General features: G+C 51.9%; 8 protein-coding genes across 11 annotated transcripts; 1 reads left to right on the forward strand and 7 right to left on the reverse strand.

The window, feature by feature from the left end:
- Positions 1-1047: 1047 nt before the first annotated feature.
- Positions 1048-4554, reverse strand: AAFC00_002010 (uncharacterized protein; the record flags this gene model as incomplete). Of its 4 annotated transcripts, none has more annotated exons than XM_069347972.1 (9): positions 1048-2158; positions 2213-2401; positions 2451-2882; positions 2943-3015; positions 3076-3839; positions 3910-4034; positions 4095-4112; positions 4183-4207; positions 4268-4554. In XM_069347972.1, 9 exons carry the CDS (start codon positions 4552-4554, stop codon positions 1048-1050), a joined length of 3024 nt encoding a protein of 1007 aa, XP_069201349.1. The 4 variants fall into 4 exon arrangements, with proteins under 4 accessions (XP_069201349.1, XP_069201347.1, XP_069201350.1 ...); XM_069341277.1 differs by having other exon boundaries at positions 4268-4446; XM_069347973.1 differs by lacking the exon at positions 4095-4112.
- A 1846-nt stretch (positions 4555-6400) lies between these two features.
- AAFC00_002011 (uncharacterized protein) lies at positions 6401-7210 on the reverse strand (the record flags this gene model as incomplete). The annotated part of the gene is made up of 1 exon (XM_069341279.1): positions 6401-7210. The coding sequence occupies one exon, from the start codon at positions 7208-7210 to the stop codon at positions 6401-6403; it is 810 nt and encodes a 269-aa protein (XP_069201351.1).
- Positions 7211-7881: 671 nt separating this feature from the next.
- On the reverse strand, positions 7882-8472 carry AAFC00_002012 (uncharacterized protein; the record flags this gene model as incomplete). The annotated part of the gene is made up of 1 exon (XM_069341280.1): positions 7882-8472. The coding sequence occupies one exon, from the start codon at positions 8470-8472 to the stop codon at positions 7882-7884; it is 591 nt and encodes a 196-aa protein (XP_069201352.1).
- A 95-nt stretch (positions 8473-8567) lies between these two features.
- Positions 8568-8969, reverse strand: AAFC00_002013 (uncharacterized protein; the record flags this gene model as incomplete). The annotated part of the gene is made up of 1 exon (XM_069341281.1): positions 8568-8969. One exon carries the CDS (start codon positions 8967-8969, stop codon positions 8568-8570), a length of 402 nt encoding a protein of 133 aa, XP_069201353.1.
- Positions 8970-9618: 649 nt separating this feature from the next.
- Positions 9619-10311, reverse strand: AAFC00_002014 (uncharacterized protein; the record flags this gene model as incomplete). The annotated part of the gene is made up of 1 exon (XM_069341282.1): positions 9619-10311. One exon carries the CDS (start codon positions 10309-10311, stop codon positions 9619-9621), a length of 693 nt encoding a protein of 230 aa, XP_069201354.1.
- Positions 10312-11049: 738 nt separating this feature from the next.
- AAFC00_002015 (uncharacterized protein) lies at positions 11050-13497 on the reverse strand (the record flags this gene model as incomplete). The annotated part of the gene is made up of 2 exons (XM_069341283.1): positions 11050-12933; positions 12991-13497. 2 exons carry the CDS (start codon positions 13495-13497, stop codon positions 11050-11052), a joined length of 2391 nt encoding a protein of 796 aa, XP_069201355.1.
- Positions 13498-14528: 1031 nt separating this feature from the next.
- On the reverse strand, positions 14529-17494 carry AAFC00_002016 (uncharacterized protein; the record flags this gene model as incomplete). Its single annotated transcript, XM_069341284.1, has 4 exons — positions 14529-15643; positions 15700-16796; positions 16861-16880; positions 16937-17494. The coding sequence occupies 4 exons, from the start codon at positions 17492-17494 to the stop codon at positions 14529-14531; spliced, it is 2790 nt and encodes a 929-aa protein (XP_069201356.1).
- A 1646-nt stretch (positions 17495-19140) lies between these two features.
- AAFC00_002017 (uncharacterized protein) lies at positions 19141-25080 on the forward strand (the record flags this gene model as incomplete). The annotated part of the gene is made up of 1 exon (XM_069341285.1): positions 19141-25080. One exon carries the CDS (start codon positions 19141-19143, stop codon positions 25078-25080), a length of 5940 nt encoding a protein of 1979 aa, XP_069201357.1.
- Positions 25081-25701: the final 621 nt, after the last annotated feature.

Here is a 25701-nt window from a genome sequence, read left to right on the forward strand (position 1 = left end):
CGAGGTTACGCTGGTCATAGAGCTGCTCGAACTCTTTCTTGTCACCTTTGGGCCGGAAAAAGAGGGGCTCCTGTTGTGTTGACCTCCAGAAGTCTTGCGGAAATGTCCTGGAGATGATATGGGCAGAGGCGAGCCAGTCCTGGATGGGCTAAGGGGTACTCTCATGTTGAAATTCATCGATGTCCTCCTGGACACAGTGGGTGAAGCATGTGAGGGTTCGACAGTGTCTCTCGGGACAGGAGTTATAGACAGAGCATTCATGTTCCGAGACAGGAAAGTCGCCTCTCCTCCTGTGCCTTCACCTGCGTCTTCCATTCTTTCGCCTGGTGGCGCCTGGCCATTCATGTTTCAGATGGGAGGCTTATCGATTGTCTTGTTGGAATGTTGTGCGACAGGTTGTAAGGAGAGCATCTTTTGGCTAACACATGTTCCTGCCTCTGTCTCTTGTTTATGGGGTAGATTTCTGTCAGGGATTAAGCTTGGGGTCGTGGTGGGGCCGCGTTTAATGACGTGAAGTGAACCTGTTTCATTGCCGTGGCGCCAAACCCCCTGCGATCAAGTTATCTTTCGGTTAATCCTCCGCGATGCTGTAAGGCGCTTCTAGCCACGTCGATCTACCAATCTGCGATTCCTCGCAGCCTCAACACGACTACTGTGTCTGCAGCATACCAAATATCAGTTCACAACGTCGGGCGACTGCAGCAATTTACATAGAAGGTGCACATAGAAAGGTGACCAAAGGAAGCACTAGATGTGCCCAATATCATATTCGAGCCTTGGCGATGGATACGACTCACAAGCCATGCCATGTCTTCGCTAGAAAATGGACCATCTCGATTGACAATGACCATAACGATACCCCCTTATACCTACATATGCATCGCTTCCACCTCTTTCGGAGACTCTTCACCACGTGAAAGATTGCTTTGCCTCTCACAATTCAGAAAATTGACCTACTTCACGTTGGCATATCTGTACTCCCACGCCTCTTCTACCCCAAGCAGATTGTCCCGATAGACGCAGAGAAACGACTCAAGCAGCTTTTACTCAGAACTGTCCGTGCATGGCAGCCATATCGCTGTTGGGTATACCAAAAAACTGAAACCAATCATCCACATTTAGAGTGGTCGGCACTCCTCCACTCTGGGCCGATCCTGAATGCTGCGACCACGTGTCGTCAGGCCGACGATGAGCTTCCGCTTGTTGGAATTGTGCCCAGGCAGCAGGATCTTGATATTGTGGTTGGCCCAGTTGTGACGGGTGCGAATGTGGCGCAAGTCCGTTCGACCCTGGTGGATGCATTGCTGCTTCATGATGCATAGTGTTTGCCATATGTTGCGGTGGCGGCGGCGTCGGATGTGTTTGCTGTGGTGGCATGGCTGCCTGATGAAGGCTGACGGGAGTATACTGGGTTGTCTGGGGCTGTTGTGGTCCTGGCGCGTGGCGAAGGGCCGGATCCACCATACCGTGATGCGATTGTCCGGGGCTCGAAAGGGGGAACAGCATGTTCATGTCTGGTGGGAAAAGCTGGTCCGGCTGGTAATTTTGCCAAAGGTCCTGTGAAATATTCGGCGAGTTCCTAGTGTGTAAGAACAGGTCCGGTGGTGTGCCCGGATATGAATAGGTGTTGAAAGGCGTTGTCTGACGAGTGCCGCTCCTCGATGCGCCCATGAACGCATCCGAGTTCTGCCGCAAAGGAGGACTGCCTGCCAATGTAGGGGGCAGGTGACCATGAGATTGCTGATTGTCTTTTGGTGCGTTCACAGGCGATTGCGGTCGAGACCGTTCATACGACATCTGTGCAGACGGCGGACCCCCAGAATATGTGCCGAAGTCCAGATCCTCGAATTTTCGCTTCTGAGCCTGTGTTGGCTTCGTTTCGCTATCTGACCGAGACAATCCGACTGGTGCAGATTTGGGCTTGTGCTTGCTGTGTGCTTTTCCGGCAGCCTTCTGTAGTCGTTCCTCCAATTGCTTGTTTCCCAAGATGGATTCGAAGAGCGTGTGAACCATCTTGGCCACCAGCCAAACCTTAGACACGGACTTGAGGGCGTTCATGCAGATCGTCAGCCTCTGCTGCGTGGTGGACACGACTGCTTGATTCGACGATCTCATCTGGTAGACGTGCATGATCAGTGCAGAAAATAAACTATAAACGCTGAAGCAGAAGGTCAGCTCGTCGTCTACAAATCACACCTCGCAATGGACGTACATGAATGCAGGGGTATATCTGGTCTCGTTGTGCTGCTCGAGCGACTCGACAATCGCAGTAATCATGCCAGCAGCTTGGTAGGCAATGTTTCTCGATGGGTATGCCATGTCATCAGGGTATCCGTTGAGGACTTTGCCATCGGCACCAGCCGGTGGCATATGCGCGCGATGGAGCAAACATAAAGTAGTACTGCCGAGTCAGCCTGGGAGTAGGAACAATCACAAAGGATCGGACTCACTAGTAGTTCGAATGAAGCAACGCGGGCCAAAACTGGTGATTATTCTTATCCCAATATACTTCTTTCGGGCAGTTCTGCAGCCAGTCTGCCAGAGCCATATCGCAGTGAGTCAGATCGATGGCGTTGTTGTGTCCTCTCTTCTGAGAAGACGCCGAGTAATTCTGGGAAAGGACTAAGCCCATGATCTCGCATAGCTTGACGTAATTCAAGAAAAACTGCACATGCACAGGATCGGGTGGGTACTCTGCTGGTTTGTCTGGTTCATCCTCGATGAAGTCTTCCTCGGAGACCATCTCGACGTCAGCGTCCTCGATGGATATCCCGCACGGTCGGCCTAGAGCGACGGCGACAGAACGATCTCGCGTGAACAAAGTCCACCAGATGCGCTTCCATAATCTTTTGTCAGGCTTGCTGAGCTGGGAACGTTCGACGCTGATGGGGTGGTTAGCAAGTAATCGACGACGACGACAGGTCAAAAGGCAGTGTAAGCACCTTCTATGCATGCCGGAGCCCTGAGCAACAATTATGGCAACTCTGCTCCAGTAGAAAACGTTCTTTGTCACGTCTGATGCAATGTCAGAACGGGCGTACATGGGTATCTCAGCTCTTTCTCTCTGCTTCTTACCCTCTGGACCTTCCCAATACCAGCCCATCAGGATAAGGGATTGGACTATGGTCACTCTGTCGTCCTCGTAATTGGCATCGAACAGTGCCTTTGCTCTCTTGTAAAAGGTCATGGCCGCCGGCGTAGTGGATCCGTTCACATCCATGAGCTGCGAATTGGTACAGACGCGGGAGCCAGCAAGAAGTATGGCTTGCAGCAGGAGCAAAGAAGGGGGGTTCTTGGGGTCTTTGTATCTGCGCATGAACTTGCTGCGATTTATGACGGGCACAACGGGGGCGATCCAGGTGAAAAAGGCATCCACGAGCTCATCGCAGAGCTGACGCGGTGGCAGGAGGAAGGCCCCTCTCTCGTGAAGCACGCGCAACTCCAAGTCATCAAGCTCCGTGACGCGAGCCTTTGTGCCCTTCATGGTTTCCGGTAAGGGATAGTGGACCACATCCGTGTTCCCGTGTCTGTCATGGACTAGCAAAGACAGATTCGACGACTCTCCCAGGTACGCAACCCTGCCAGCCTCCTTGATGGGCGCACGAGCGAATTTGGGCTTCATGTACTGCGCCCAGCTCTGGTCCTGGACCTTGGCCGAGGCGATGTAGTCTTCGGTATTCGAGGTTGCAGGCATGCCGGTGTAATCGATCCCGTCGCGTGGAGGTAACTGAGGCAGTGCTACGGGAGTCGCAGAATGCGTGTGGGACCGAGGAGTCGGTTGAGGCAAAGGCGCTGCTGGAGACTGTTTGTCTGCTTGGCTCATGGCATCACCGCGGTCACTGAGGAGTAGTGGTGTCAGAGGAGTACACAACGGTGGAACACGATATCGCCACGACAGGGATCAAGTACCTGTCTGAATCCTTTGCTTTTGCTGCTCCTGTCTTCTTCCGTTTCGGCGTCGGAATCTTGCACTCGATGCTGAAGGCGACGCAATTTGTGCAGGGGACTCCGAGACTGGCGGCATCGCACCGTACCTGTTGTGTGTCAGGACCGACTACCCGAGCTCTCCATTTGGTCATTCAGTCTGGACATACTTTGCGTGCGTGGCAGGTCTTGCGAAGATGTATAGGTCAGCTCAAATGATCTCAGGCCAGGTCACGTAACGGAGCAGACAACACATACCTCGCAAGCTCGAGAGGCCCGCTGTCTGTAAGCGCTATCGTCAGTAACCAGAGCTGCGATACAAGCAATCTGCTGTCATGCGCACCTTCGAAAACTAGCATGACCGGCTTGCTGAGACGGGGGCGCTGGGTTGGTTTGGTGCTGCATGGGAGGAAGGGTGGGTTTCGTGGAAGCGCCATCCTGGGCGGCAGATGAGGTGGGCGCATCAGTCTGGGAGGACGGAGGAATGGACTGAGAGGTAGACGGGAGTTGCGGTGCAGACATGGAGCCTGGCGCAGTCGAGTTTGTAGGGGTAGCGGCTGTTGGAGCAGTGGAAACAGTAGCGGTGGAGTCGTGCGAAGCGGCGATGGTGCCGGCGTGATTGTCGGACATCATATGATGATGGTCTTCCTACTCGCAGTCCCGCCCTCTGTCATGATCGAGCAAATGACGCGCCAGGAGTAGGTGTTGAACTTTGATGGAACTCTATTCGATCGCGGACGGAGCAGAGTTGGATGTGACAGGGTGTGTGTGGCACAATGTCGCGTCCGTGTGAGTCGCCCTGGCCTGGAGGAGTCGGGGACTGATCGCTGATGGCTTCGTTTCCGGCAGGTGCGGCACAAGGTGTGGTGAGGTTGAGGCAGGCACAGGCAGGCACAGGCAGGCACAGGCAGGCACAGGCAGGATGGTATCAAGTAAGGTCAAAGGTTGCAATAAAAGTGAGAAAGCCACGGTGAGAATGAGAGATAGAGTTGGAGATGGGGACGGTGGATGAAGCGCCGTGCGAGAGACCATGCGCCGGCGAAAACACTCTTTGCACACGATCGAGTATCACAAATTTCACGTTATCCGAGGAGTTGTTCTATTCATCGAGCTTTGCAGTATGGAACGACTCTATTCGCGTCATCCAATGTTCTTCATCGTCAACCTAGTGCGCTATCTGGCCAGAGGCAGCGCAGCAGACAAGATTCACATGCGCGCCCCTGGCACATGGCGATTCTAAGCCTTACAGGAATCTCAAGCCACTCGTGGGGTCGCAATGGGTCGCGCGTCATTCGCACAAGATGGCAGATCAAGTTGCTGCTATGCGCTAAGGTATACAAGATAACACTCTCCACAGCGCATGCAGTCTACCGACTAGGCCTCTGTATCATATCTTTGCGGCTCCTCGCCGACCCTTGGAACCATTTGTGCTGGTTTCGAGTCTGGCTGCCTCAATTTACCTTTAGTGGGGACAAAGACGTGTTGAACCGAGGTCCAGGAGGCTTTGACCTTACAGTAAACCTCATTACCTTAACAACGACTCCGCATCCCGTCGAGCCCTTTTTTCTGTTTGATGAATTGACCTTAACCGGATCAGGTGAGGTGGCTTCTCGCTCGACATGTGCCGACGGGATGGGCCGGAGTCGCATCCTGCCGGTGCTGCACTGTCCCAAAGGTTCTGCTGTCCAAGGTTCTTTGCTTGTTCCCGCTGCACTCCGAGAGAAGCTCTAGAAGGCAGCCGCCGTCGTCGACCAAACACATGCGCCTTTCCTTGGGACACTGTTTCAGCGTTCCAGTCGTACAACATCGATGCACCCACAATAGTGATTGCGTGCGTTGCGTCGAAACCATCTGCTTGTTTCATCTTCCATATCACAACTCCAATGTCATCGACCTATCTCTTGATTGGACATGTGGCTCACAGCCTCTCTCTGTATGCTTCATGCGAAATGCAACACGCGCGTGCAACCTCACATCATCGTTCCATCTTGCGCATTGCTTGATATGCTCTAATGCATCTTTCCGATTCGCAAGACGCACTCCCAAGATATACGTATGTGCGTGGCAGCTGCGACATCATCCCGATCCTGCATCCCAGCACCTGCAGTGAGTCTGCGGATTGTTTGTGCGGATTTCTTGTGGCAACATGCATGCAAGATCCGACGTACTGGATGAGACTTTCAAGACATGTCGCTGACCAGACCAACACTGGCTGGTGTGCGCGCCCTTCTATGGCTATCGTTCGATCGGATGTCCTTCATTGCGATCCAACAAGTCGGTAGCAGGATTGAAAGAGTACATGCGCTGCTTGCAATTCTGTGTGACGACTAGCTCGCTGACTACTCTAGTGGCTCACAGCCGTATGCTGTAGCTGTGCGCGCATCTGGACTGGAAGACCATGGTATAAATGACCAAGCGTTTATCTTGCTTGGACCATGTCGATCTTGTGAACAAGATTCTCTGCCTTCTATTCCCCTCAATCAGCCATTTCAGCTTCGATCTCTTTGTGGATCTTGAAGGCGCTCAGGATGGTCTGTACTTGAGCTTCGGCAATAAATTGCAGTTCTTTTCCCTGAACCTCCATGTTCTTGACCTCCTCCTCTTTGACCCAGAGATGATACTGGTGCTCCTTGGGATTGAGTTTGACGACGGGGACCCCGATTTCAGCAACAACGGGATCGTCAACACGCTCGGCTCTGGCGCGCTCAAGTTCTTCATACAGTTCTTCGTCTGCGTCGTCCATCAGCTCCTCCAGCTTTTTGGTTTCGACAGCGACTTGTTCTTCGGCTTTCTCCTTTGCCTGTTGTATTCCAACCTCTTGTCCAGCTTCGATCTTGGCCTCGGCGGTAACGTCGACGACAAAGCTGACCTTGAGCCAATTCTTGGCTCTCTTGCCCCAGCCAGTAACGAATGTCTCAGCTGGGAGAATCTGCTGAATAACTTTATCCAAGGTGAGTCCGGTCTCCTCGCGAAGCTCACGCTTTACAGCGTCGTAGATGATCTTGTCCGAAGCGTCAGCCATGCCGCCAGGTAGTTCCCAGTGACCAGGATAAGAATCGCCCTCGGCTCGTTGGACAAGCAGCAGGCGGTCCTTGTAGAAGACCGCCGCAGCGACCACGAGCGCGTTGAATTTCTCTGGCTGGGCTTTGAGGAACTCGGCGTGGGTGCCAGTGTGGATGTAGTCTTTAGCGGGCACGAGGAGTGATGGATCAAGGGGGCGATGTCTTCCTCCACTCATGATGCTTTCGGGAGTCTCGTTGTCATCGAGTGCCTTCAGGCGAAACATTTTGTTTATGTTCAATCGCGCAAGAAAGTCAGAGACTATTTGAGGAGTTTTGCTTGTAAGAGAGAAAGCACAAGCAAAACTTGTATATAATAGTATTTGCCCTCAGACAGGTGTGTTACAATTCACCGGATGTGTTCACTTGAAAGCAGCAAGTGCAAGTAGGTGAACAGATAGATAAGGCAAGGCAATCACTTCTCCCCCTCCAAGACCTGACGCAAGGCGCTGCTCCCTGTGTGCAAACGGAATGAGCAAGCAAGCGACCCAATCACGGATACCTTATCTAGCTGCCTGTTTATCGTTGAATGTTGCCTACTTGCCTAGAGCTCGCTGCTCGCTCTGAGCACTAATAAAAACGCAGAAGGACTTGCGGTGCCGCTGCCTGTTGTTGCCTAAAGTACAGTATGTGTGCGTTGGCCTTTTAGATCTAGCGTGAGCCTGCAGGTACTGCTCCTCTTTGTGTCTGTACTTGTACCTGCACTTTACTTGAGTTTGTTGAATGAGAGAACGGAAGTGGAGTCTATATTGTGGCTATTAACAATCGATCAGGATGTAGAGAAGATCGTGAATTTATTCACTGAGTGATGTTCATGTTACATAATAAGCCACTCAACATGAAGTCTGTCTGGTGTGCCGATTGCACTGCGATATCCTAAGATTCCAGATAGCCAAGACTACGCGACCTGCTGCCTGGCGCCAATATCCTCGACATGCTGAGCGACCTCAGCAACCTTGCCATCCCCGACCTTCTTCTGACCAGTAGCCGCAGCACTATCACTTCGCAACCTAGCATAATTCTTCTCCTCATGCGCCATGATCGCATCCACTTTCTCCGCGCTCGCACTGCCAGGGTCGAACTCGTACCCAACCCACTCTCTGGCCAATCGTCTCGCAAGCTCCAAGCCCACGACTCGCTCGCCCATACATAGCACCTGGGCATTATTGCTCAAGACGGCCCTCTCGACGCTGAAACTGTCGTGGGCGGTGACGGCTCTGATGCCCGGCACTTTGTTCGCCGCGATGGCGACTCCTAACCCCGTGCCGCAGATCAGCAGGGCGCGGTCCGCGCTGCCGTCCGCGACTAGTTGTGCGGCGGACACGGCCGAGTGCGGGTATGCGGTTTTGTCGCCTGTGGTGTGCACGCCGACGTCGATGACGCGGGCGACTCGTGGGTCGGATTCGAGGTCTGCTTTGATGGCGTTTTTGTAGGTGCAGCCGGCGTCGTCGGCGCCCATTGAAATGGTGAGTTGCTTGCGTTCTGACATGTTGATGGCGGTGGTGGGGGTTGGGGGGTAATGGTCTTGGATTTTGTGGCTGAAAATGGCAAGGATTATTTTCGCCGTGGTCTAGAAGAGCGAATTCACAATTGACTTGCGTCGAACCCAACAGTAGCAGGATCTCTCTGCGGATCGAAAGTCCCAGCAGCAGCAGCAGCAGCAGCAGCAGTGCTTTCTTTCCGCTGCGCCCTTTCCCTGTGCTTTCCTGTCGGTGGCGAAGAAATAACAGCAGTACCACTTTTCCGCGCGACCCAGTCGTCCCAGCTCTCCGTCTTGCCGTTCGTAGTTACAGTATTAGGATTCTTACTGATCGTCACGCTATTCGTCTTCGTGACCGCGTCGTCTTCCGTAGCCGTCGAGTCTGCCTCCCGCGTCTTGCCCGTGTTGTGCGAGATGACCTTGGAGTGGTAGTGAGAGCCGGGCTCTTGGATGAAAGAAGACTGTATCTGGATCTTTTGGCTGGTTGGGGGGGTGTTGGGGGACATGGTGGGCAAGTTGGGGGAAGGGGGGAGGGAGTTGGTTATATGTGGATTTTGACTGGGGGGTGGGCGGTTTTGCTATGGCTGAGACCCTTGCTTCTTGTCGGGATGTGTACGTCTCTGGTTGTATTCCCTCCCGGTTCTGCTCTGTTTCCTCGTTGTGGAAATGACCGAGTGCGGGCTATTGGAACTGTTACTGCTGCTGCTGCTGCTGCTGCTGCTGCTGCTGCTTGCTCGCTCGGGATGATGCTTTGCGGTAGAGGTGGGGGGAAAGTAGAGGTGGGTGCGGGGTATAATCCGGATTACTGCATGGGGAACACCGAGTTGGAGATATGTTTTTCACTCTGATGGTCGTATGGTAAACATATCTTACTACTCCGTACAGTATGTTAAAGCTAGACCGTCAAGTTCATGAAGCATATTGTTCTGCTTCAATGCACATGAGATAGCTGACTTTGCACATCCTGCTGTAAAGACAGTGTTTCGTATATAAAGTGCACTGTCGTATTGTGATTGTGTGTGACGCTGGAGAACATGCGGCACTCTGTGAAACGGAGCTGAGTTGGCGAACAACACCGCGAAATGTTTAATGTTCATGGTAGACATCAGATGTACACAAACACTAGAGTCGAAATCTACTGTACCTCGATGTGACTCAAGATGAAACCTCTGGCCAGAACTTTTCTTCAGCCCACAAGACCTGCCTCCAAGCATCCTCAGCCAACTGCCACTCGACACCCCCTTCCTTCACCAGCGCCCCCAACTCATCCACCAACCCCCTAATAGTCTCGACGAACCCCACAAATTCATCGCAAGTCCAGTTTGGTATCAAAGTCTTCTGCATGACGCCCTCCTGCCCACTGTTGGGCTCTTGACTCCTGGCGAACCTCCACGCCTCGAGATAGCATTTCTCCGTCGCCCACAGCACAGTCATGCCCTCGAGCAGACTCTTATTCGGAGCCGCCGCGCCAGCAAATACATCAGCATAAGCCCGCGTCTCACGCCTCGCCTTCTCCCCGCCATCTCTCCAGTTAAACCCCTGCCGCAGCACGTCCTCGAACATAACCAGTTCACGCCGGATATTCGTCAGCGCATCGATGAGCAGGTTCACAATCCTCCACTGCAGCGTTTCCGTGCGCGACGCGGTAGATGGCACGGAGATTTTAGACAGCAAGGACCCGATGAAGGTCGAGTAGTTTAGTGCGTACAGACGGTCTTGCGTCAGCCAGGCTAGGAGAGCGGTGCGGTCTAGAGATGAGCTGCCGGCCAGTTTCAGCCATGGGTGTTGCGTTGCGGCGCGGAACTCTGCGGGCGCGTGCGACAGGAGGTGGGTTGTGAGGCTGGGCATTTCATCAATGTTGTTTTGATAGATGCATTCGTCCGTCAAACGTAATGGTAAAGATATGAGAAAGAGTGTGAAAGTCGAGGACGAGAACTGAAAGAGTGCTCGATAGAATTACAGCCTCCCGACTTTCGTTCGCTCGCCGCGGGGCATGGGCAACCTGGTCTGCACTACACGACTCAAGCCCCTCACACCACCGCACTCTCGAACCCACCATAGCCTCTTCGGACCGATATCATTCCAAAGCAGTACTAGCATTCGGCTTTGTGTCTGTCGAGATCAAAAAGCCATACTGATGGCGTCTAGAAGTCAAATTATGGTAAGAAAGTATCGATGCTAAATAACTGTTTAGTAGCATGTAGTTGGGCATGCGGCTTGTAAGTCGCGAGATCCCAACAGGAGAATCGGCCCAGCAGACAGAAGAGTATGAAGTGGAATTTGCTAGTATTGATTTTATACTGTTTCAAGTGTGATAAACGGTCCCAACTAATTGGACGTCCAATAAATTGTTGGATAGCGATTGAGGTTCAGTAATGTAGATAACGTGGCTTACATAAGCTCTATCTTCGAGTCTTATTAAGGCAGTCACGACCGTTATCCTTTCGTCTAGCTGATTAAGAGTCACTCGAACAGAAAAGAGCCTTATAGTTCTTTACTGACTACCTTATAGTATTCGAAGTTTACATTGTCCGTACAGCAATACATGTATCATATCTTCATTACTATATCCAATGCACATGACTCTCAGGCATCATCCATACTCAAGTCTTCCTCCTGATAACTGACCTTCTGCTTCGCCCCAGCACGTCCAGATTTCCTCGCACCCCCGCGAGGCGCAGAGGGCGCTTTCTTCTTTGTAGTGGAAGCGCCGTCAGAACTGTCAAGTGCAGTCGGAGCAGACGAAGACGCATCGTCATCGTCGTTGGATCCCTCGTCTTCTTCACTACTCGTCGGAGGCGTCGCTGCAACTGCTTCCTTCTTGATCTTCTTAGCCGGCGCCGCTTTGCGTTTTGGCGCTGTTGTCGGTGCAGCAGCTGACTTCTTCGTCGTCGTCGTCGTCGTCGTCGTCGTCATCGACGTTGCTGCAGTTGCGGACTTCTCGGCCTGGGCTTCGGCTTTAACCTTTTGACTCTTGGCTTTGGCTTTCCAGATCGCTTTTGCTTTCTTTGTTGCAGGTGTGAGGCCCTCGTCGCTGTCTACCTCTGATTGGACTTCTTCATCTGCGCCTTGACTTGCGGCGGCTGCTTTCGCAGCTTTGTCTTCTTCGTATGCGGCAACCATCTCGGCTGCTTTTGCTTTGCGCTTCTGTGCCGGTGTGAGAGTCGCGCCGTCCGACGCTTCCTTTTTCGGCTTCACCTCTCGCTTCTTGGGGCGAATCCAATCCTCCATTGTCGGGGGCCAGTAGACTCGTCCTTCGGGCCCGCCCATGCCTACTTCTTCATCGGGTACGAGGGCTGGTCCTGTAGTGGTCGATGCGACAGATGCGTTGTCGTTATCATCTTCGTCTTCCGGTTCGGTCTTTACCTTTTTACCTGCCTTCTTCGGTGTGGCTTTCTTTCTTGTGGCTTGCTGAAGGGCGAATTTGTTGTCGTCTGATCTGACGTGTGGTAAGATATCGTTGAATGTGTCGTAGCCTGGCAGCTTGAAGATGCGCATGAGCTCGAAGACGGCTTGTTCTTTGTCCTTTGCTTCAATCATGAGGTCCATGTCCGGTGCACAAGGCGGGAGAGTCGCGACTCTCGGACTGTGCTTACGTCGTTGTCGACCTGTGATTGCCGCAGGTGTGGGCTCGGAGTAGTGCATCTTCTGCTTGATGCCCTTTCGGTCCCAGGTAGCTTTGACGCGCGGAAACAGATTCACTATGTCGGCAGTTCCTTCGCGGATCTGGTCCGCGTCAAACATGATGTTGTGGTGATGGAAATCCAGTACCATGGGAATGTTCAGTTCTTCGCAGACAGGCAACAGATCATGTACAGTCCAGATTACATCGTCGTTTTCGAGGACCAACCTGTTCTTGACGGACTGCGACAGCTTTGCGTAATTTTCACGGAAGCGGTCGAGAGTTGCGCCCTTATCGCCAAACATGCCACCCATGTGCAAAATCATGACTGCGTCTCTGTTGGCCTGCTCAGGCAACTTCAGAAGACTAAGCATCTCGTCGTGATACTCTAGGTCGCGCATGGCATTGTCGATGACAGACTTCCTGGGCGAGCCGAGCTGTGTAAATTGGCCTGGATGCGTCGTGACACGATGGCCGAGCTCTCCTATGACTTGCCCTGCTTCTGCAAGTGCCTCGGAAGCAAATGGAGCAAGCTTGTACCCATACTCTCCGTGAGAAGCGAATGGGAACATCTCACTAGACAACCGTAGAAACTTGATGCCGTACTTGTCGTTCCACTTTATCATCTTGGCGATATCTTTTACGTTAGCGAGACATATGGCTTCGACATATCTCCTGCCCAGCTCGATATCAGCGGGCTTCTCCCGGTCCGGGCGATTTTTCGTGGCATGCTCGGGTTGCGTGGGATCTTGTAACGGATGGCGATGCTCGAGGATAGAAGCGATCCTGCAGGTTCGCGAGGAGAAGACTGGCGGCGTGCTGTAGCGGAGATAAGTGTTCAAACATGCCTATAACACGTCAGTTCTCATTCAACATGATTCTGCATTGCGATGCGGTGAACTCACATATCCCAACCGTCCTTTCCACGGTAGCGGCAAGTAATCACTGTTCACCGGAGGCGGTCTAGCCAGTGCCTCTTTGACTTCTTCCTCGTCGGCCTCCTCATCACCCTCGGCCTCAGGATCACCCATACCGCCGTCTTCGCCTTTACCAGCAGCCTTCTTCACTACCGTCTTCGGGGGTTTCGTCTCTGCCACAGCACCATCTGCAGCGGTTTCCTTCTCAACAGCAGCATTGCCAGCAGCTTTACTCGTATTCCTCTTCTTCGGCGGCGGCGGCGGCTCAATCTGCACCTCAGGAACATCAGAAAGAGGCGACTCGGAGCCGACCTCCCTCTTCACTGGTCCAAGCGCGATTCTTTCATCAACATCACTGTCAGGCGACGCTCGTAGTGCGTTCGGCGCATCTAGGATCTCCGGGTTCACTTGGGGGTTCGTCGGGTTTATCTCTACCGATGCTGTCATCGCCGGCGCTGCTGAGCTGGTCACGGTGCGTTTACGTTTCGGTGCCATTTCGTGTATGCTTATGGGGAAGAAGATGGGGCGATGGATGTGCAATTGGGCGAAATGCAAGGAAGATTTAGGATTCAAGGACCTCAATGAGCGCCGGAACACGTGAAGCATGGGAATCTCTCGGCTCCACTCAAGTATGGTATCACCTCGATAGTGTGTATATCCCAGTAGAAGAGATGGAAGACAAGGAAGAGAAACAAGAGACAGAAAGTGAAGAGAGAGAAAACAAGACTACCGTACCTTGCTGTACTCCTACCATACTATTCCAGAACGGCTAAGACTTACTGTACAAGTACCTTACAGTACCTCCCTCTATCGCACGCCATCTTTTCTCTCGTTCTTGCACTAGTCATCACAACCATTACACAATGACGAAAAAAGCGTTTCCCATCTTGTAGGATCCATGACAATGACAATGACGATTTGTTTCCTTCTTTCTTTTCTGGGGGGAAATGGAACGACGCGAGACGCGGATCGTATCGAGATCGGGGGATCTGGGTTTAGTTACGTCATCCCGATCTGGCTTGTGCAAGGTACCTTACTTAGGTACCGAGGATCTCATAAAGATGAGGGACGAGTCAGGCAATGGTCGGATCAATCTTGATGCTCGAGTCGTGTACTGATCTTGAAGATCCGAGGATAGACGACTGGAGCATAAGAGATGGATTGTGTATCCGAATGCATACGTTGGTGTCTAACATGCTTGACAGACCAGAGCCCGAAGGAACACGGGGACCGAAAAAAGGCTTTTCTTTCCGTTGCAGACTAGATAGCATGATAACATAGCAAGGGATATTCGTTTACCTTGATCGAGTTCTCGAAGCCTTCAGGCATGTTTAAATTGGCTGCTGGGCGGGCGTAACCTCGACGAGCATTTTGCATTTTGAAATCACTAATTGCCTCGAAGACTTATTAGAAGCGCTTTAGCGCTGTGCACTACTGCGAAGAGACACAATGTCTTGTTTCTTTAAAGAGAAGAGTATGTGTGAGAATATACGACGGATATGCTTCCGACTTTCATACGCATGTCTTCAAGGTAACGTGTTGTTGTATAGACTCTCCACAGTCACCCCTTCGATCCAGTCGCCGCCTGTGCTATCGCTCTTCACCACGTAGCTAATATCTCGACTGTGACTAGGCAAGAGCCAGAAGCCATTGCTGTCGAACTGCACCACAGCGCCTGCTGGATAGTCTAGCCAGACCCAAGCAGCCACACCCTTTGTGGCTGTCACAGAGAAGTTCTTCGTAACATTAGAATAGGAAAGCTCGAGGCCTGGATCTACCAGTGCTGCTGATGATAAAGGCGAGGCATGCCACCAGTTCTCATGGTAGAAAGTGCGAGTCTCGTTGGAATTGGGGAGCTGACCTTTTAGTGCTGTTTCCATGTGCATGAGCACATTCGAGTAGTTGTACCCTGTAGTGTTCAAGGTGTCGAATGTGTTCTCATGGAGTACTCGTGTGGTGTTGATCGCTCCGACATCGATACTGATGGTTGTGGGTGCACTGATGTTCAGCTCTTTGCCTGTCCAATCGTAGAATGTGATGTTCGCGGATCCGAAGGCTGGTGACCACAGATCTGAAGTAACATATACTTCCAAATCTCCAGTGGTCACATTGTAAAATGGCGCTATGATGACAGGTTGGTAAATGTCTTTTGCACCATAGTGCAGCATCTTCCAACGTCCACTATACTCGATGCCGGCCCACGTAGGCCCCACCCAGATGTCTTCCAGCTGCCAGTACAGTGAACCCAATTGACGGTTTGACAGACCACTGCCTCTCCTGTAAAACTGTATCTCGGACCTATATAAATCTGTCTGGAATATTTGCGTCGTATGGCACCATGCAGAGAAGTTTGCGACGCTGTCTGACTTGTTGGGTGTCGGGTACCATTCTTGCGCAGCTCTAGTCATCTCTCCCATTCCGAGCGATGAGTTGTGGTAGTTCGTAGTATTCAGTCCGCCCGGTGGATAATGACGGTTATGCCCTTGCACGTATGTCGAGTTGAAGTAGAGCTCAGATTCGGGGATAGCGTCGCGCCAACTTTGTAGTGAGGGCATCGAGTGGTACCCGAACTCATTGGAAAACCGTCCAATAGGATATGAGCTGTAGTTGAAGGCAAAGGTTGGGTCGTAGTTGTAGTAATCTGCTCGCCAAATTAGATATTCAACGTACACGGACTCTCTTGAACTCATGACATACCGGTTTCGCCATAAACTGACCCAGGCGTCAGGTTCTCGTACCTTTCTACAATCGGGATCGGCAGCGAGAAGTTGAGCTCGATATATCCGTTGCTTGTGCTTGATGGTGCGTAGGATATCGATTTCGAGTTTCCGAACACCACCGGAACGAGCATCTTTAGGAAGAGCTCCTCGTATTCTGCCAGGTAGCGTTCAATCTCTTCAGGGGCATTTCTCAAGACAAGGGCGAGCTCGAGATTTTCCAATTCATTACCACCCGCCCAGAAAGCTAAACTCGGGTGATGATTAACCCTCCTGACATTGTAAGCCGCCTCTTCCCTTACGTTATCCAGGAATTCATCATTCACAGGATAAAGCGCATCTCCAAATTGGAACTCGCTCCAGAGTAGGATGCCATATTCGTCGGCTACATCGTACACGAAGTCGGGTAGATAGGATCCCGAGGCCCAGACGCGTAACATGTTCTGGTTCCCTACCCTGGCTGCATCAAACAGCTGACGTATGCGAGCCTCTGTGACACGAGGCCAGAAAGCATCAGGCGGGATCAAATTGGAACCTTTGGCGTAAAATTCATGCCCGTTAATCTCGAAATGCCAATTGTTGCCAGGAGCAATACCCTGTGAAAGCTGCTCATCGGTGATAGCTGATTCATTCAGTACGATCGTGCGAAAGCCAATTCGCTTGCTGACGGTAGCAAGGATCTTGTCTTTTTGGTCAATGAGTTGGATGGTCAAGTTATAGAGATTCTGACTCCCCAGATTGTTTGGCCACCAGAGTTCCAGATCTTCGTGAGGAACTGCAGTCACACCGGTAATAGTGCTGTCGGTTATGTTCACACAGTCCAGCTGTCCTGAGGCAATGCTGTGATTCGATGAGTCTACCAAGAAATAGCTCAGTGATGCTCCATCTGACAACGGACTCCCGAAGTAGTCTAAGCTGGCATTGACTATCCATGGTTGACTTTGGTCCGGAGGAAGATTATTTAGCTGACCACGACGATAGACATCAATAAGCGAATTCCTGATATAGACCGCAGATGATCCTAGCTGCACTACCCAGGCTGGTTGCCAAGGTCCTGCAGGTGCGAAGGCTGGGCCCCTGAGCGCAAGACAAGTTAGCTGCCGTAGTCAATTTTCGACAGTGTGCCACAGAGGAGGCTCACCAATCCCAGCCAAAGTCAGACTAATAATGAGGAGACGTCAGTCCAGCGAACAGCAACGAAGATGTGTGCTACAGACCTGCTCCTTTCGTATAAACCAGCGGTTCGGGAACTCGTATGTCTGCTGCACTCCAAAAGGCCATGTTTCTTGCCCTGGTTCCGCCGCAATGTCATTGGCGATGTTGGGCGCACTGCCAAAGTTGATGCTTAGGATGGGGTCCCCGGAGCATGATGCCATTGGTGCCGACACATCGAACCAGTACTGTCGAAACTGGTTCGAAGTCGAGGCTATATGTTCACCACAGAGAGATATGCTGGTAAAGGTATCAAGACCATTGAACAGAAGCCAAGTAGATGAGGCATTCCTCTCGAGCCCGGCGATTGGAGCACTTGTGTATGTCCAATTGTTCAAGGCGATCCAACGCAGATTGAAGTCATTGAGACCATAGTAGGGATCGCCAATGACTTGGCCGGCGTATAGGTCAAGATGTGCTTGCGATGGTAGAGAAGCCGGGCAAGAGATGTTGAGGCTTGGATTGGATAAGGTCCAATCGGAACCACTCAGACTGATGGCTGTCTGCGAGGATGCTTGTAATGAAAGTAGGGAAACCCCCAACACTATACTTGTCCTGCCCATTTTCTTGGACGTGCTAAGAGCAATATACTACTTCTGGGTAGGAACAATGAATTATATGGGATGTACGTCAATATAGCACGTCCTCAGATCACCATATCCTACCTAGGCTTTATATCAAGAGTCGAAGCGGTTATGATTGATTGCAATGATGCAATACGGTGGGTGATGCCTAAAAGCAATGTTACATTGATTCTAAAAGCAACCCCAATGAGGGGAATGCAGCGAAAGTGTCGGAAGAATACAGTCGAGAAATGCGGAGACGCTCCCAAATATCTCGAAACGGTATTGATTCTCGAGGAGTACACATCTTGGTTAAGTTGCGGAGTGATTTAGTGGTATGAGGGTGCGCAGAGGAAAACAGACGTCCACGATCGAGAGCAGGAGAATAAGATATGCATGACGCAATGTCATAGAAAAGCACCCGGGTTACCCTACCTTACCTTACCTGACCTGGTGGTCGATCAGGTGCAGTGTGCTGCCGCCGCAAACCCATACAGGGCAAGGTACCGCAATGACTCTAGAGTGGATCATGTCGAGCCAGGTACGCTCGGCTTAACTTGACCCGGAGCATTTGACTCCATTGAATTGATACCTTACACGCAGGGAAGAACCATTAGTGCGTTCAGAGTGGACCACGGTCATCACGGTCGTGACAGTCCTGGGCTCTCCTCTGATCGTTTCACGGTGTGCATAAATGAATGTGGCGCTGGTACTGTTACAGGAACCTGGTGAGGCTGCAGAAAGAGCTTGCGAACAGACCCCGAGGCTGTTGCTGTACAAGTACCGTACCGAACCAATGTGGAGCGGGTCGTTTTCTCAACGTCCGGAGGCAATACAGGTGGGCCGGGCTCCGAAGGTTGCACGTTGTTGTGTTATGTGAAGACTGGATTGTGAGGTAAAGTCAGATAGAGTATTCGTTTACATGCGACAGGCAAAAGTTAGAAGAATGGCGTAGTTCAGTAACCTGCTCGATCGATCCTGGGGTCAGTTGCTGATCGTGAGGTAGTGTATCTTCGCTCATACGGCAGGCAGGTACGTGGACCTGGACATTTGTCGTAAATCAGTGTGTTTGTACCGATACTGTGATCCTCAGCCGTTGATTGACCTCCGGTTTATCCCCATTTATCGCGAGTCGTGCAAAGCACCGTCCGGCAATCAACTACCTTGTATCGTACTAGTCCTGTAATACTAGTACGGTCTCTACCATATTATAGCGTCTCGAGGGGTTCCTGTGTTCCAGCTCCCCTGTCGGGTTTATTAGTGTGTTCAGTAGTAAAGGGCCGAGCTTCTGCATCTCGTCGCTTTAATTAATCTAAAGAGCTCTACACTATATCTCCGACTCAGAAGCCATCGACACGGTCGATACTATCCATTTGAAGCCTGAGCCTCACTTCGGTGGTGTTCTCGCTCGCGGCTCCTCACCCCAGTCACTCGTTCTCGACCGACAGAGAGCTGTTAGTGTCAGAACCGTGGATACTAATCGTCTCGCGACTCCCGCATCAGAGTCATCGCGAAGCATTCGCGACGCGTAGCTCCCAATTTTATTGAATTTGAACGATACAACACCCAAGACTTGGTCGATTCATGTGCACTATAGGCCTCGTCTTGTGTCGTATATGAATACAAGACTATAAATTTCACAAAAAATGGCCTGGCGACCAGTCAAAAACATTGTTCACGCCGTGTGCACCCATCACTTCGGAGCAAACGACCAGGACGACTTGACTCTGGAAATTGGGGATGACGTGTACATCACGGAAATAGGAGGGCCTACACAGGAGTGGTGTCGCGGATGGTTGTTGGCTCAACCCTCGCTACTGCATGCTCTGACACTCGAGAAGGGTCAGGCGCTCAAGGCGAGAGCCTCGTCGGGCGTCTTCCCACGTACTCATGTTGAGATCCGCGAAGTGTTGGGTGGCCAGGAGACGAGGCTGCAGGAAGCGTATGTGAACGGCGACGCAGTAGCAACGCCTACGCGAAGGGCCAAAGTCCGGCCTGACCCTGGCGAACAAGACTTTACACGCTCTGCTTCCGTCTCACGATCTCGCTCCATCCGGAGAACTCGTCTTGTCCATCGCAGCTTTGGTGATGTTCAACTCGAAGCTGTGGACGTCATGCCCAGGAGTGCGGATGCGCGCAAGGAGAAAGCGCCCTTGCCAGCCCTGCGGATAGGAGATGCCACCGACTTTTCCGTCGAGGAACCTCTGGTCGACGAGATTTCATCCTGTCTGAAAGAATGGTATTCCACCAAGCTGCACGGCTTGGTGCTCGAGCATGACTACGACTTGCTTGACAGGGTATCTGACTTGGCCACGCGCTTGAATAGCGCGCGAAAGCAACTGATTCACGATTTGTTGACCGAGAAGGAGCTCTCGGAGCTGCGTGAGCGTACTGTTTGGGATCTTGTTGACGGCAATAAGATGATGGACGGCGGTGTGATTGTGAGGAGCCCTCAGGAGAAAGGACGTATCCTCACCGCTCAGGACAGCATGCCCGACATGCTGAAATTGCAAGCCATGATGAGCCTGCGTAGTCGACCGCCGCCAGTACAGGCTTACGAGTCTCATATTTCTCACATGCTCGCTGAAATCAAGCATTTTCCAGACATGCAGGGCGAGCCTGGCGTCTTGCATCTCTATCTGTGCCGCCAAGTTGGGGATGAAAAACCGCGTCCTGTGTCGGAAGTCTTCGCCGTCGAGGTGCCGATAGAAGCTCAGGGCATCGGCATACCTACACCTGCCCAATTGCCAAGGACGTTGTTTACCGATCTGACGAAAGCTGATATCGGAAGCGCATCAGATCCTAGTATACGCCTATATCTGGTCTGCTTGCTCCAGCGCGAGGAGCCGATTCGTACCGATAGTCGGTTTGAGGTTGCCACACCGACACCCTCGACTCAGAATGAACGTCTTGACATTGCTACCCCTAACGACAACGGACGCCGCAGCTTCTTCTTTGGCGGCCAGCGCAGCCGTAGAGCCTCACAGGACCAGCTGAGACCACCAACTGGCCAGTCAGCCTTCTCTAGCTTACCGAAATCACGGTCACAAACACCCAGCTCCATGGACACACAAACTCGTCCCTCGACGGCGACAAAACGAGCAAGACGTACAATCGGACACAGCGTCCTTGAGATAGGGGCACTACTTCGCCAACAGGAATCTACCGAAGTCTTGCTGAACCTGTGGGCATCAGATCGTAACTTCGATGAAGGAACGAGCGACCCTAAGCCAGGCGAGGAAGGGTGGGATAATGTCATCAAAGATCTCGTGCGCAGTCCAATCGGCCACTTCACCAAAGCAGACACTATTGGTCCCTTCAGGCTATACCTCAGAGCATTCGCTCAAAGTGACGCGCAATCTCTTATCAGAAGTCATCCAGCCCTACTTCGTGACACTCACTGCACTCAGTCCTTGAGCTTTGTTTCGACTCCTTCACAACCTCGCAGCGACATTTACCTTACCTTGAGAGAGCCTTTGCTCCCATACGGCGCTCGATGTTTTCATCCCCAGACTGGCAGTGTTCCAATCGCCGCTGACACGAGTCTGAGAAACCTGCAAGTGACTCTTGAGGTCCGAACCGACTCGGGACGACGTATTGAGAATGCAATCTATCCCACGTCCAATCGCCCTCCACATACTGCTTTCCGGACACCAGCCATAGATAAGGGCGAGATGTGGAATCAAACCATTCGCTTATCAATACCGACGCAAGACATGCGCAATGCTCATGTTATCCTGAGCATCGCCGACGGTGTCAATTTTCCGTTTGCTCTGGCTTGGCTGCCGTTGTGGAGCACAGTGACCGACTCCTGTATACACGGCAATCAAGTGCTAGCCCTCTGGGATTATAGCGAATACACAGCGAGCACAGTCAAAGGCAAGGGCGCCTATCAGTCACTACCTGCGCACACGGAAAATATAGCAATCCCAGACAAGTCAATGATGGCAAGTCTTGCTACTCACGTCACCGTCACAAGTAGCGTGAATGCTCAAGAACCCATCATAGTTGCACTTCTTCATTGGGATGGAACTTCTCTGGAAGGACTCATGGAGGTCCTCGAAGGCTTCAAGCTTGTGCATGACACCGAGATTGTTAGGTTCTTCAAGCCTATCTTGGCTGCGTTGGACCGGATCTTCGACGCTGTTTACGGCTTGACTGATGGTGCTGGGAACGTCATTGGAGAGGTTTACGCAGAGCGAGCATTCTCGTGTCTGATCCACGTCCTTCACTTTACGAGCGATCGACGATTCCCTGGCACAAAAGACATCCTCCAAGAATATGTTACCGAACGTGAACCACTGCGGAACTCCCTCAAGTCGGTGACAAGAGCGTTTCGTGCTTTTTTGGCTCGTCCATACGAAATCGAGCAAGCACGGGAGCTACGAAGGGCTCTAAAAGTCTCCGGACAAATCATCAAATACATCACCAATCATCACGATGATGGTCCTCGGATAGTCGGGATCCCTTTGACGCCCGTTCAGAGTGCGGTCTTGAATCTGATGCGCAATCCGAGAAAAGAGCTGCATCCTACTCAAGTCATACTTATGCAGAAATTGGGCTCGTGGCTTCCTGAGTTGCTTCCCGTAGCAACTCCCGATGAGATATTGGAATTCGTCGACGAGATGATGACCGCCTCTGCGATGAAGAAGGACTCACTCCGCATTCATAGATTGATATTGGTCAAAGAGTTGTCTTTGTTGGAGATGTTCAAGGCTCAAGAAATGCGACCAAAAGTCTTGCTCAAGACAAGCGAATGGCTCGAGCCTTACTGGGTTGTCTCTGACCCGATCACTGATCACCAGATCGACGGCATACGGCTTTGCTGTTCGATTCTCGCATCTCAATATGCGGACGCAGGACCGCTGTCGCTTCACTACGTCGTCAAGTTGTTCGAGACATATCATCTGCTGTCAGGGCCTTTGCAAAAGGCGGATGAGAACCGATCGCTCTCGAAGCCGAAATCAAAGCAGACGTTTACGCCACTTTTTCCTGATACATATCCATTCAACCCTCTAGAAGTGGATGTTCCGCCTCCAGAGGCTGTGCTGCTAGAGATAGCAACGCTGTTGACAGCACTTTTCCAAACGGGACCGCCATTGGGAAATATACGTGATTATGTGATGGGTCAAGACAACGACGATGCCCTGGAAGCTTTCATTCAGAGGACTCTGCAGGTGCTCCATTCAATTCATGCAGGCAGATCTTTTCCTGTACAGTGGCTCAGTCTATACATATCACACGCTAAGATGGCAGTGACGATGCTACAGTGGCTCTTCGACGTCATGAAAGCTAACCTCCTACCTGCGGCAGACACAGCAGGAGAGGCAGATGTCATGTCTTTCAATTACGATCTGTGGCAATGCTGGTTCAATACGCTCATCGAGCTTTCCCTGGACAAGACCGTGTCCATGGAGAACTTCTCTGAACAGACCAGCAAGGCCATATGGGCCATTGCAGGTGATATTAGAGAGACAGCTGCTCTGCTCCTCCGCTATAGCTGGGAAGATATTGGTTGGGATGCAGATCCCGAGTTTGAAAGAGTCATTTTCCCTATGAGAAAAATGGGCGGCTTCCAGGTGGGACTGACTGCCAAAATGCTTCCATCGGTCGTTAGGCTGTGTATGGGGTTGCATGCAGCACTCCGATCAGTCGGACTAGATATGCTGCGCTCTATGATCATAAGCGAATGGCAATTGAGCGAGAATCTCGACATGGTGCAGGGAGCTTTCTTTGACGTCTTTGACCAGATCGCTCAGCGAGACATCCCGCTGGGTAAGGTTTACACGGCAGACTTCTTGCATCAGGTGAGAGGTTACTTCAAGATACTCGATGACACTGCAGAGCAGCCCTTGTATATTGCAGTCTCCAGAATGCTTGGAGAGGTTGAGAAGCTGCTTGCTGTGCTTGGAGAGCTCAGAACAGCGCAAGACCCTGGCTCTCAGCTAATCCAGCTATACTACCTCACAGACTTCCTCAGTTCGAGTGGCAAGGACGAAGCCTACATTCGTCGACTCCACGAGATCAGTCATTTCCACACGCTTACTCGTTGTTATGCAAGTGCCGCATGTGCCGTTCAGATGCATATCGATGCGCTCGAACAGAACGACACATACGGCCGACAAACACTTCCGCAGCTGGTTCTTCCAGGTATTGACTATCCTGAAGAGCCTCTACAGTCACGCAAGACCAGGTTATACAACCAAATGATTACCTACTACGAGAAGGGCTATTGTTGGGATAGTGTGCTCGATGTCTTACAGAGACTTTCGGACGCTTACAAAGCTGTATGGGACGTTGCAGGTCTTGCAGACGTCGCAGGCAGACAGAGTAAAGCGTATCGTACTTTGGGCAAGGGCGCACCGTTCAGCCCGCGCTACTTTTATGTCTCTTTCAACGATCATGCATCGTTTCCTCCTCTTCTGCGTGGCAAGCAACATATCTTCGAGGGGCCTGCCGATTGCGATCGCAAGACGTTTTGTCAAACATTGCATGTGCAATTCCCACTTGCCACAAATCTGAGTCCTGAATACTCACATCCGAGTTCGCAAACTGGAGAGCCAGCTATCAAGGTCATTCCGGTCACAGTCTACAAGGACCATCTCCATCCGATCAGTCGACAATCGGGTGTTTCTTCTCAGTACAGAGAGCACTGCTTAACAGCGAAGCCGCGGGTGTTTGCCATTACAGATAGACAAAATATACCGACCGTCAGCATCACCGATCAGCTGGTAGAGAAGAAGATCTTCACGACGGCAGATGCGCTACCGACTTTGCTCTCTTACAGTCGGATCATCAGCGAGAAGAGACTCACGCTGAGCCCACTCCAAGCCGCTATTGACCGCACACAACGAAAGACACAGATTCTGAGTGTAGCTACTGAGCGCGTCTCGAACAAGGGCGCCAGCGAAGTCGATAATCTTGTCGACATCATCAGATCGTCTGTGAATCCAGATGTGACAGGCAGCGTAGCAGGGTACCACCGACTCCTCGCCGTGCCGCCACCAGACTCAACAATGTCCGACGGCATCACCTTGGACGGAAGAACGACACCTCACTCGCCCACGTCCACTATAACTAACGGCGACATGATGTCTGAGGACACATTGCTCAGACGCGCACTCAGCGTTGCCCTCGAAGACCACGCCCGCGCTCTGGAGACAGCAATCTCTTCTCCCTGGATCCACATCCGTGCCTCGACAGCGAAATCCCAACTACAGACATTCTTCGCGTCCGCTTTCGCCCTCGAGTTGATCACCATGTACCCCAAAGCAGACTGGACGAATAAGTCGCCCGCATGGCTGGATCCCACCCCAGAACAAGAAGCCGCCGCAATGGCTGCTGTACCCGGTGCCGGGGCCAGTTCCGCGAACGGTGTTAGATACAACGGCGAAGGCGGAAGAGGAACAGACAGCCGACTGAACACCGCAGGCGGCGACTCGGTCGCCATCGACGACAGCGAGCACATGGACGCCAACGGCGGCGGTGCTGTGGCTCGGAAACCCAGCACGCGCAGTCGACGGATGAGCCTAAAGAAGAGGCTGAGTTTCTTAAGTTTAGGCGGGAGATCTGCCTCGGTCGCGTGATTTTTTCGTTACCGTCACATACACATATGTCTCTCTCTCTTGAATTTCCTTGCATGCATTGTATCGAGATACCCTTTTTCTCCTTTCTTTCTGCTTTTATTATTCAAGCTCTGTAAGCCAGTCTCAGAGGGCTCTTTATATAGCCTCAGCAACAGAATGTCCTCCATTCATCTCTCTCGTGCCTTTCTCGCCTCGGAAGCACTGAACTAGCTCACGAGTAAAGCACGGAACGATGGTGCCATATCCTAGCCGATATCAGAGCAGCATTATATACCTTGTGTCAAAACCTAGGGGCTGTAGTCGTCCTGCGCGGACAGCGCCACTGCGTGGAGCCTGCCTCTTCAGCTCGAGATGTCCTCTCCTCCCCGGTTTCTCCACTTACCTTGCCTAGGCAATTCCATGAAGCGCCAAAATAGTCTACAGGCACCCAATCTGCAAGATATAGTCCGCAAGAAGAGAACAGACCATGACAGATGGCTTGATCGGTTGGTTGATAGTTAACAGTTGATGTCAGGTATCTGGTGTCGGTTGGGCGACCCTGTCCTTTCTGCTTCGCTGGCGGCCACCGCGTGGTGTGGTCCACTCGACTGACTACCTAATTTACTGTACGCTTGATTTATT

Source organism: Neodothiora populina, assembly GCF_041146345.1.
Source record: "Neodothiora populina strain CPC 39397 chromosome Unknown canker_contig_14, whole genome shotgun sequence".
In the NCBI taxonomy this organism is placed as follows: Eukaryota; Fungi; Ascomycota; class Dothideomycetes; order Dothideales; family Dothioraceae; genus Neodothiora; species Neodothiora populina.